Source organism: Ptychodera flava, chromosome 11, assembly GCF_041260155.1.
Source record: "Ptychodera flava strain L36383 chromosome 11, AS_Pfla_20210202, whole genome shotgun sequence".
Lineage (NCBI taxonomy): Eukaryota > Metazoa > Hemichordata > Enteropneusta > Ptychoderidae > Ptychodera > Ptychodera flava.
Window position 1 is genome coordinate 7,608,754 of NC_091938.1, and position 12,416 is coordinate 7,621,169.

General features: G+C 38.7%; 1 protein-coding gene across 1 annotated transcript; it reads right to left on the reverse strand.

Annotated features, from left to right (window-relative positions):
* Positions 1 to 756: 756 nt before the first annotated feature.
* LOC139143419 (uncharacterized) lies at positions 757 to 11,046 on the reverse strand. The gene is made up of 4 exons (XM_070713723.1): positions 10,895 to 11,046; positions 2,711 to 6,089; positions 2,054 to 2,117; positions 757 to 1,783 (listed from the first exon to the last, which is right to left on the reverse strand). Exons 2-4 carry the CDS (start codon positions 5,624 to 5,626, stop codon positions 1,353 to 1,355), a joined length of 3,411 nt encoding a protein of 1,136 aa, XP_070569824.1. The 5' UTR covers positions 5,627 to 6,089; positions 10,895 to 11,046; the 3' UTR covers positions 757 to 1,352.
* Between the last annotated feature and the right edge of the window lie 1,370 nt (positions 11,047 to 12,416).

Below are 12,416 nucleotides of genomic sequence, written 5' to 3' on the forward strand. Positions count from 1 at the left end.
ATGAGCAGATATAACCTTCAATTTCACAGTGTATGCTATATGTATCTTCCTAGTGGCAAATATCTATAGAGGGCGCCATTCAAAGATATGCTTCTCCATGCCAGGCCGCAATGTGTGAAAGTTCAAGCTCCCTGCTGCACTACAATCAGAAGAGGCAGCGTTGATATTCAACAGCAAAAGAAGGCTGCCGAAGTAGTTGTATGGTTAATCTAGTAGTATTCAAGATGTTAGTCTTCGGACAACACCAGATGCTCGTCGTTATATAGTTATATCACTTCCGACAAATTTTCTCTAGCCCTACTGCGCGAACAAGAGCAGTCAGGTCATGTTTTCTGGCTGAGCCCTAGTATTTGTGTTAAAATGTCCCCTAACTTTTGAACTTTCGACCTACTTAGGTACATGTTAAAAATAATGCTTACTTGTGATCGGTCACGTAAACGATATGAAATATTATGGACAACCTAACACTCTCCCGAACCCCTGAAATCACCTCGTTATTACATGTATATTTTGTGAAGTACACAATCTCTCTCTCTCTCTCTTTCTCTCTCTCTCTCTCTCTCCTCTCTCTCTCTCTCTCTCTCTCTCTCTCTCTCTCTGCTTCGTATCTCATCTGTTGGTCTTAACTTTTTTAATTGGATCTGCATTCCTTATATTCTGTCTTATAAGAGAAAAACCCACCTTTCACGATAACTATAGCAAAATCTTGATAACAATTGAATAAAAAACAATAATAAACAATCAACAACAAATTAACAACATATAAATTTATTGATCACATCATAACCTTTTGAATCCTGTTTATATCCCAAGTTTTCTGGTGTTAACCGTGAAAATCAAGTTGGTTTTCTCTTTCATTGGCACAAGTGCAGCAGTTTTGCGAAAATTAGGGTGTGTCATATATCTGAAAGGCATCCTTTACGCGTTTCAATGTTTAGATTGGTGTTAACAAATTATTCTCATTTATTTGTGCTTCAAGAGCTCCACCATACACTGACTGATAAGTTGCATAAATCATGTACAGAGTCCGACGTGTAAGTCTGTAGTTGAATATATACATAAAAGGAAGGAAAGTTTATTCAAACATTTGCATTAAACAGCCTATAGACCTACATAAAATGTGCAAGTAGATTCCTTTCTCACTTTAAAAGCTGTAAATACAAATAACAGACATCTACAATTAATTTCGTATCTGAAGTATCCATTACTGACTGGATTTCACAAAAGCTTGGTTCTTGATATATGGAAAAGGATAGATAATCAACGATGTAAGGAATTTTATCATTTTGATAATATCCTTAGATTTAATCGCATAACTTATGTTATTTATTATCATGTGAAAAATATATGCCTCATATCTGAAAGGCATCCTTGACGTGCTTCAAGAGATTTTCGCGAAACACTGCTTCTTCATGTTTTTCCTTGTGTTCGTAGTAATCCAGACACACATGGGAATGTGTAAGGCAGTTCTTCATTGCTATAGTACCAATGGATTTGTCTTTGAAAATGTGAATGACATTCGCCAAAGGATGGTGCTGATAGGCAAACTCTCGCTCCTCGGAGCACCGTTCATCGCGGACAGAATGTCTACTGATGACAACAATGTTGATGGCACACCTTTTCAAGTAGTTAATGTTTCTGTCAGTTTCTTTGCAGTACGCATTCACTTTCACTGTTACGTCACAGGGTCCATTTTCAAGGAAATGTACAAGATAATCCCGAACCCATACATCGTCTCGTTGACTGCATATAACATAGACATCATAGAGATTCGGATCAAGACCTGTTAAAAGAAATGTGAACTATAGAAGAATCCAGGCAACTTTCTGATATGATATGAATCTCTATTGGGCTTGTGTGCTATACGCAGGGTGGGTATTATCATTTTGGGGCTCGCATATTCAAATCTGTCATCTGTAAGCTTCATTAATAAACTATACCTAAGATCAATACCAAATAATTTAAAGCGAAATAACATTGTTAATCATGTAAGGTTTCATGGACATATCGATAAATGTAATATAAGAATTAAATTCGAAGAGTGAAAGATTACCTTCATTGACTGGAATTTCCATAAGGCCAACTTGCCTTTCTTCGTCATCGCGATGATTTTTCTCCTACAACAAACAAATTGTGATGACTGATCTCAGATGGTACAAACTAGGTCGAAATTTAAATAATTTTAAAAAGGGTTGTAAAACTTTTCAATTATACACGATAAAGTGTTTTTTCTTCAATGAAAAGAAATGTACCACGATTGCAATTTCAAGAGCACGGTGAACCTCAAAATTATTAAAAACATTCGATAAACAGCTGAACATCAGGCTAACCAGTGGCGAGAACACACTTCACAGATTGGTCAAAACATTGTGCATTTGTAAATTGCAAATTAACAATGTCCTTCTGTCGATCGATCAGATTTTCCATAAATAACTGCATTAGCTAGCCATCATAATCAAAATACTACATACTACATGACCATATCATCCCTCATATACTTGCACAATCAAATCGTTACATCAAGCTCATCACTAGAATTACTAGATTAGCAGTATCTTCACAAGTCTTTACACTAAAATATGGAATAATAAAAACACTGTCTGTCCTGAAAATAAGCCAATATTTCCTGTGTTTATTTTAGAAAAGATGACTAGAATTTGATTGGATATTCATGACTACAATACCAGGTGATGTACTCGAATACACTTACATTATCATCAACTATTGGTGCGATAAGTTGTATACCCTGCTGCACTCCATTACAGAAACCGATCACTGTTGACCCGATCACAGGGAAGTCTTCATCCTGTTTGCAAATTGGGAGAATGTGCAGCATGTCCCCATCGGAACATCCATCGTATGGGGGCGGAAACTCACAGAGAACGCCACATTTGTATTTCAGGTTTGGAAACTCCCTACATCGAATAGCTTCGACGTAGCTATGCAGTCTGTTCAAGAAAGTGTATGGGTTTAAATTTTTCACCAAGGCCACGACAACTTTGATAAAATGCTGTTCTGGAAGATGATTAACAAGTTCAAGTCTAACTGAGAATGCTCCATCTTTGGTAAATCGTCCGACATTTCGAAATATCTGTACATGATTTGAAAGGGCAAGACATTTAGCCATCAGTCTAGTCAATATCACATCTGGCCTGAAAAATCCGAAATCAAAGTAGAACATCCTATAGGGCCTGACAGGACCTAGCTGATCGGTTTTCCCATCATAATCTGGTCTCATTGAGGGGACTATGTACTCCTCAACTGAGAAGCCGTAAGGAATTTTGGTAATCCTCTTCACTGGGCAAATAAGGCCAAAACATTGCAAAAATGTGACCAGGACACGTGTATTAGGATATATGTCCTTCAGTAGATGTTCAAGCAGGCGTTGATGAATGATGCCTTCCGTAGACAGTCGATTCCAAAGATCAGCAAAGCATGGCTCTCGTTCCTTCTCCTCTGGTATGCTAACGAACGATTTAACTGCATCAATCAATACATCGGGGCGTAGAACCACATATTGACTCAAAACGACATCTTCCAAAAGGTAGATTATTTCTCCAGAGTTATGGAAAAACTTCAGCATTTTCACAAAATCTTCTCTGTTTTGTAAATCGGACGATGCTCTCACCGTTTCATAAAGTTCGTTAATAGGCATGATGCTGTCCAATTTGTAACCTGTATTGCTCCTTGTATCCCTCTTAGCGCCGACGATATAGGTGGCTAAAGAATGTAGAATAGTTTTTTGACTGTCAGGATTGTTTTGCTGTTTGCACATTAGTGATCGAAATTGTAGCCATCGAAGTGGATAGTGAGCGTTAGGATCATCAACCTTCAATGCAAACTTCCAGAGTGCTCTCTGAAAACTGTAAAACTCTTCATCTCTGCCTGTTGAATTTTCGATCGTCCACAATGGAGTGTTGTCCTTGTTGATGACGAGGCGTTTGCAATATTCAGAATTTGAATCGTACAGTGTTCTCTTCAAGAATAACGCTATGTCAGATTTTGCCTCACATGGAACCTGGTCCTTGTGGGAACCAACCAGGAATACTAATGAATTAGGATGGTCTGCATGTGTGCAAATCGACTTTAACCAAAAAAGTATTCGATTAACATGTCTTTGCCTTGACTCATTGGTCAAAAAGTCTGTCAGTTTGAATACAATAAAAAAGATAGCATGCGTAGCCATAAAGACGTGGTGTGTGTTGTAGAAGAAGTCCTGTCCTGCAAAATCCCAAACACAAAGGCTGACAGGCAAAGAATCATTCTTTAACTCTCTGAGATTCATGGAATGCCTAGAGATCTCTGATAATGGCACTGGACAACACACACTGTATGATTTTATTCTGTAAAATTCAATTGTCAGCAAAGTCAAACATCCAGCGACTGCTAACAACATTTTATTATTAAGCTCATTTGGGAATCTCCAACCGCAAAGGTAAGCCAATCCCATTCCTATTCCAACAGACAAGAGCCACATTCTCGGATTCATGGTGATCTTCAACTTTGACCCGAAAGGACGCCCAAATTCTAAACCAATCAGTGTTACGATCATCATAAGGGCAAACAGGAGAATTATGTACAGGCCATAAGAATTATATGTAGAACAAATTACATCAAACGTGACAACCATGATGAAATGTGATATCGCAACGTATTTGAATTTCGAAAACAGGGGTAAATGCTTCAGAGTCTTTCGCAGGGATTTGTTGTACAATGCATGAAGCGAATAACCAACCAAAACACCAAATGCTACCATTGCTCTGTCATACAGTATGTCTGGCAGCTTTGCCAGAGCTCCAGCACCACTATCATTTGTTGAAGACATCCCACTACTTGCGTTTTTTTGCTGGGCCAACATGCCAGTGAAGGCAATGGCAAAACCCGTGCGAAATCCTGCGCCAAGGGCCATTCCAAAAAGAAACCCAAAAGCACTGATAAAATAGAACAACGCGATCAGCCTAAAAAACAGACGTAAAAAGTCGTCACAATCGTCAAAACTTTCACCTACACTGCGGTATACCGAGTCAAGAGCGACCACATAGAGTGAAATACCTGCTCCAATTCTATATGCAGTTGTCTTGTCCATAAAGATTGTAAGGACAGAAATGAAAGATACCATCAAAAAGATAAACATATTTTCTGAGTGAATGTAAGGAAAGATGATCACCATAACGAATATGGGTAAGATCAGCTTCACATAAAGTAGAAGGCCCCAGCTTGCCTTGATTGAAGCATATCGTTCCTCATTGTTGGAGACGTCTCTTGCTAGATTCTTAGCGATAAACCAGGCCATGCATGTTGTGAAGTCATCCTCGTTTGAGTCGACCCGTCTCCAGTTCTCATCCACATCTGTGCATTGAATTTCGCACGTTGTCGTATCAATGCCGACGGTCTCCCCCTCGTTAGGGTCAAACTTTTCACCCATGAGTTTCTTTCGTAAACTTGTCTTTCCAACCCTGGCGTCTCCCAATATTTGTACTTGTACTCTGTTCTTCGGCAACGTTCCTCTGACCTTTCCATCATCAATCAGTTGCTGTAGCCTTCTTTCATCTTTTGCCAAGTTAGCGACATCATTTGCGTCGACAAGATGAAGCTGGTGTCGCAGTCTTTCATCGTTTTCTACCATGATTGTCTACAATTTCAATTAAATAGTTGTGATATCAACTTACAATATAAATTATCCGCAATTCATCCTCGACAAAAATGTATAGATAAATCACAGGAGAAAACATGTCCTGAAAGTTCTACGGGCATAATCTTGCGCTCTTCGACGGATAGTCAAAATATCTAAATCGGTACATTTTAATCCACTTCTGAGTCCATTAAATTTAGCTAACATTCACTTCATCATAAATAACTGCGAAACGAAACAAGAAATTGTTTACTCGAGGAACTTCCTTTGGCAGCGAAACAAGTCACACCAGGTTGAAATGTTATACGCTTGCAATGTTATTCTTTCGGACAGACGTCTATTGAGAATAGTTTCAAGCAGAGACACACCATGGTGCCCCGTCTTGCTACTTGCAGATTAAACCCTCTTCAGTCTAGATGAAAGCATATCACTTTGGACGATGATTCATCTTGAATTCCTGAAATTACAGACGGTAAACAAGTTCAATTCATATTCATGGTTGAAAAGAGAAGCCTTTCTTCAAAATGCTACTTGAATCGACCTGACACTGAAAGACATTGAGCAGTATGCTCAACAATCGGCAATGTGTTGGGCGGCATTTAAATACCATGCTCGTTTATACTTGCCTTTGGATGAACAGTTGTTGTTACTTTTCATAATATTTTCATCATTAATTGTATTATAAAACAGGCTCCCTAATTCATATTGAATTAGAAAGAAATAGCCTGGTCAACAAAAATATAAGCAATATTATTGTTGACAAAGAAATTCTACTACCGAATCACCAACGTCAACAATTAATGACATTCAATATTTTACACATTCAAACTTTATTTACAACTTTATCACTTGGCATAAAATTGGTAGTACAATTGCACAAAATAGTATTTGTATAGTTAATTGCACGAGTAGGTGTGCTGTTACAATTGTAATCACCACACTTATGGTCAGGAACTTGTAAACATCACGAGGCCGAAGGCCGAGTGATGTTTACAAGTTCCTGACCATAAGTGTGGTGATTACAACTGTAACAGCTCACCTACGAGGTGCGATTAACGACTTATACCACGAAAAACAGGCCAATCTTCTCTAAAATTTGAAAATTACTGTCAATAAATCGTCCACTTTTGATTTGAATACCCTCAATGGAATGGAGTGACCCATTGTACGTCGAAAGGTTCACAGAGGTCATTATGCACCTGGCATACGAGTTTGGGAGAATGACCTATCCCAGACAAGTAGGACAAGGGCTCTGGTCAACTGCAAATCTGCATTTGAATAAGGGCTACAGAGTGGTATAATGCACCTGTGTAGAAGGAAGCTATTTTAATCTGATTGGTTAAATAAAATGGCTTGCCTTACTCTATCTTGTTGGCTATTGGCTAGCGAGAAGAAATTCAATCTGTAGATGCATGTGATCGCCTCGTGCATGCATCAGGCTTTCAATATCATTTTCGTGTTTTCGACTGGTCAAGATGGACCTTGTCAACTTGTCTGATCTTATGACCAAAGAGACTTCCTAGAGTTCCATGGACGGCCATGTAAAAACAACCAAAGTGGATTTGACACGGGCAAACTGCCCTATAAGAGCAGCCGCTACTACGGAGCGCATCAAATCCACGATGTGTACTTTAACTTATAAATAAGTACTTGGCGATGATAACACCGGACGGGATTGTACTATTGATGACCCTTGCCAAGGGATAATCAAGTTTTCCTGCCAGAAAATATACATCTTTACACAAAGCAAATGTGCAAGATGGCTTGGCCAGACTGCAACACACTGGATATTCTTGCAAGGTAATTTATTATTTTACTAAAATATTTATACACAAAACGAATTCTGTAAAGTTATAAAATTAAATTCATTGACCAAAACAATTTGTCGTGTGTGCGGCAGTATCACAGAATTTCTTTCGACTATTCCACAAACGTTACAAAAAGGCTGTACTTATTTCCATGATATTTGTCACATATGTCTTGTGTTTAATAATTTCAGGTGAATGCGGCAACATCTCTGTACCATCAGGGATTCGATGAGCAGCTAATCAAAGAACAAACAGGTCACAGATCAGATGACGGTTTACGCGCCTCAAATGTATGTCTACTGCACAACAAAAGCATGTGTCGAATATATTACTACCACCTCCATCTAGTGTTAAAGCAGAGGAATCTGTAAGTAACCCAGTTTCTCAAGTTACGACAAAATAATGTAACAAAACAGACAAGATTGGTCCAACCCAAGAAGACGCCGAATCTAAAGATGGACAGTCTTCAACAACAAATCATGTTGCTTACAATGAGTATGGTCCAAAGAAAGTTAAAATTGAATTATAAAATGTGATGCTATAACATATCAGTTGAACAAATTGTCTTCATTTTGTTATTGAATGTGTGTGAATGCTTTAGACATCTCGACTTGACCTATTGTTCTCTTGCAAATTAGTAATCAGTCATACTTTTTTTTCATATTTAAATAAGTAATCACTACACTTTTATTGATATGATAATGACTTTCTTTCATTAAAGTGTGGTGATTACTTATTTACATATGAATAAAAGTATGACTGATTACTTATTTTGCATAAGAACAATAGGTGTCAGTCGTGTTTTCAGGGATAAATGGATGGCAAGAACAATGGGTCACATGACCTGGAGTGGTATAAACAAAGTAACAGAACATAGGCATTGGAAAATACATTAAATGTTTCAGATAGTGGAGTTACTATGTGTATGAAATCTGACAGCCAACGCCTAATATGACAAAAACTGCCCCTCCTCTTGTGTGCTCTGGGATTTTTTCTGTTGCTGTGAATATTCCTGTTATTTTTTGAGTCAAATCAGACAGCCACTATGCAATATGACAAAACACATGGCTTTGTCTCCTACGTCTTCTGCAAATTCTCTTAACACTGCCTGTTCATCTACATTGATACCGCTACCATAAACCACAGTCATCACTGTCACCATCAACATTTCTAGTATCAGACTCCCCCTCCTCCTTTTCTCTCCTTCTCCTTCTTCGCCCCCTCCACATCCACCGACCGCTCCCCTACATCATCATCATCATCATCATCATCATCATCATCATCACCAACATCATCATCATTATCATCATCATCATCATCATCATCATCATCATCATCATCATCACCAACATCATCATCATTATCATCATTATGATCATCACTACCACCATCATCAACACCACACATGTACAATCATGTTACATTGATGTAAACTGTTAGTTTATTACTCAGTCTTACTGGTTTAAATCGCACACGCTGCATATGTCGATGATTATTTTCGTATTTCCATGATCACAATTAATTTGGAATATCTTTTCCTCTCCCTATACTGTATAACATATACAGTTGGATTGTCATCACATCATGTATGTAGTAAGAACCATTATGGATGGCATTAAACTGCTAATGTAAACACAGACTGTGTTGACAAGGCAAACAAGAGGCTATGGAAGCTGCCAATGGTTGCAGATTTATTTGTAAATGTAACTTCCTCATACAGCTTTGATCACTGCGGCTAGAAATTTGGGCAAGTTAGTCAGTGTTTAGTGCTGTTTCCGTCATTCTTGAATGGGTAATTTCAAAAAATGTAATCTATTATTTCGGACACACATTCATTTTTTCATATCAATGAGACAAAATGACGTCATCGCTAAGCAGCCATACTGAAATACCAATTTTTCAAGGATTCAAGGATATTTATTTCCCAATAATGAACAGAAAACTAAAAATACTGACACATTAAGGATTAGAAAATTGGGTGGGAACTAGAAAATTGTATCACGCTAATCAAGTCTAGCCCCTTATAATTCACTATCGCTAAAGTTATAATTTTGCCTAGAGCACTATGTTTAATATTTAGCTTGACTATTGAAATAAATTCTACATCAAGGTAATTTAAAAATACAAAATTTTGTGTTAATTTAAAATATATGGCATGGGGAAGGTCAATTATTACTGATCGAGGAGTATTGGAGGGTCTGCATTTTTTGTGCAAGCAAACAGAGGGAGGGGGTCGGTATGTTTCATGCATCGACTTCCCCTGTTCATTCAGGCCCTTAGCTTTCGCTACGCAGTCTTAGCAAATTACCATTCGGCGTCTCGAGTGTAAAATATCGATAGAGGAAAAAGACTCATCGCCGTAACTTTAATGAAATATTTGTTTTGCGGAAGGGATTGCGACAACTCATATTTCGAAGGGAAGTTCCAAATTAGCAAAAGCCTAAGCAAAGATGCCGAGGAAGCATGAATTATCTTTATTTTGCCTAGCCTTAACCAAATGAATGCACAGACACAAATTCTTGGCCATATATGTTACAGTTTACAGGATCAATTACTGTAAAGCCCGAGTGTCAATTACAGGAATCGCACTCGGAATAAGAATCAGAAAACATGGCGATAACGCTAAGTCAGATGCCGGAACAGAGTACATACGGATATAACAATTCTGTCTATGTCTGTTCCTCCAAAACGCGGAAGTTGATTTTAGATGATGCACCTCGGGGACAGATATTCGGACTCTCAAATTGTAATGCTTTTCTGATCTAACACTTGTGGTTGCTCATTTTAAATCCTGGAGTGAGAAAAATATCTCACCATCTTAGTTTTTCGACAATGTAAAATTTTACTTTTCTCCATTAAGTCATAGACCATAACACTTTTTAGGGTCCATGATGGTGTTAACACATTGATAGCTAAAGTATCGGTAAATGTTTGCTAGTTTGTTCCTCTAGAATCAAACTTTACAGAGTGACCCCTGATTTTATTCTTGTAAGTTTTTCACTTTCGAATCGCGTACCAGTAAAGGCATGTCGCCGTTGTCCGGGGCACGTCATCCTAGCCCATCGGGTCGTTTCGGGTCGATAACCAAAGCGGAGAGTGATTTCGGACAAAATGATTACAAAGTCCTGAACTTCAACATCTCCTCCAAGTCTTATCTTGAAATGAATCAACCTAACAACAATATGAGACGCACCGCCATTTTTTGGCACACGTACTTGTTGACTCAATCGTTGATAGCGAAGAAACGTTGATAGCGAAGTTCCCGGTGAACTCATAGTGATTATGTAATTCGCTTGTTGTCAACTACAAAACGGGCTGTATCTCTTGTACATATTCAAATCGAGGCAGCCTCCAGACCCAGTGATATTTCACATCAGCCATGACAGAGAGTGATCAACCTTTGAGCATATTAATGATCGACCTTTGGACACAGTTGAAGTATTGTACAACTTACCTGAAAGACTGTGCACACCACGTGATGACCGATGTCACTAGGCGTAAGGTACTGTCACCCTGCTTGTTCAGAGACGTCCAGACGTCATTATACGGGTGTGTAGATGTTGACCTTCAGCTACACCACCGATTACGTGGAAACTTCCTCATACAAATAGATATCTCTAGGGGGCGCCGTTCTTGGGATGCGAACAAAAAGATCTGCAATCAGTTTACTAAAGCCTGAACACATTATTTCCTAGCTTGTCATGGATAGTCGAAAAAGGTTATCTTCGTTAAAAATTGTGCAAGCAGTGTAAAAGTACGAGCTTCTTAGCACGCTTTGGCTATTTGTCGTGACAAACCTCGGATGAAAGTTGAATGTTACGACAGGACGTGCATTCTTGTTCTTCTGGTGTTTCAACTTGCTGCTCTTCTACGACATACTTGATCCACGTGAAAGTCTAAATGTTTTCTCGGAAAGGAAGCCCGTCGGCCATTCAGTACAGAATTCAGTGAATATGGTTGGAATCTGTCAAATAAAGCGACGCCAATGGAACAGGAAAATGAAGATTTTAAATCATTTGGAAACTGAGCCAAAGAATCATGTGCACAGTGACACATTAGAGCCAGAGATATACCCCGATGATGATGATGATGATGATGATGATGATGATGATGATGATGATGATGATACCATAATGGATGAAATTTGTTTGACACAATTTCTCTAAAGTACGCAAACTAAATTGACATCAGCGTAATCCGATACGCATCGACAAAAACAGTCTCCGTAACAATACATGAGCACACGTGGTTTCCCTCCAATGTGTAGTTTATCCATGACTACAAATAAAATGTTTGCTGACAAAAAATGTTCATGATTTTGAAATATTTTGTCCTACATCTTGTCAATCACGTCGCGTAAATTGTTTCCTTCGAGGATGTACCAATACAAATGTAACATGTTCAATAGACTTCATCGTTATTTCAAAAAAATGTTCTTTTTTCCATTGCTACTGATTTGTACTTGTAAATCCTGAAGATCTCCGCGTCGAATATCAACATTAAGCTAATGCTATACATCGTCGTACACCACGCCCTCTTCGGCGAGTCTTATCACCCAACGCCGAAAAGGCCGTGGTATCACTGGCCACGTTTAGCATTCACGCATTGCTGCAAGGCTCTATAATAGTCGAGGAAAAACCTACGAGCCAATCAGATTGCCCGTTACAGAGCTGATCTTGGTGTTTACCACACAGCGTTCACTGTCGACGGAGAGCGCGCAATGTGTAAATGTTTAATGTTTTTGGACTCAACCGCTCTATTCACACCAAAAAGACGCCATTGATAATTATTTTACAAGGAAAAGATGGGTTTCTTTGCACAACAAGGACCAGCGGTGGCAAGTCTGTATGCTACCAGGCATGGCAGGCCGTCCGGCCCATCGTGTTTCACGGGCGTTATATCATGGATGTAAAAAATTTTTACATCCATGTTTATATCGAAGGTATCGCATAACTGGAGCAGCTGGCCCCACGCCT

Excerpts from the sequence above, each read along its gene's own strand:
- LOC139143419 (XM_070713723.1), bottom strand. The coding sequence starts at position 5,626 with ATGGTAGAAAACGATGAAAGACTGCGACACCAGCTTCATCTTGTCGAC. Across the intron at positions 2,118-2,710 it reads CACCAATAGTTGATGATAAT|GAGAAAAATCATCGCGATGA; the intron begins GTAAGTGTATTC and ends TGTTTGTTGTAG. Across the intron at positions 1,784-2,053 it reads GGAAATTCCAGTCAATGAAG|GTCTTGATCCGAATCTCTAT; the intron begins GTAATCTTTCAC and ends TTCTTTTAACAG.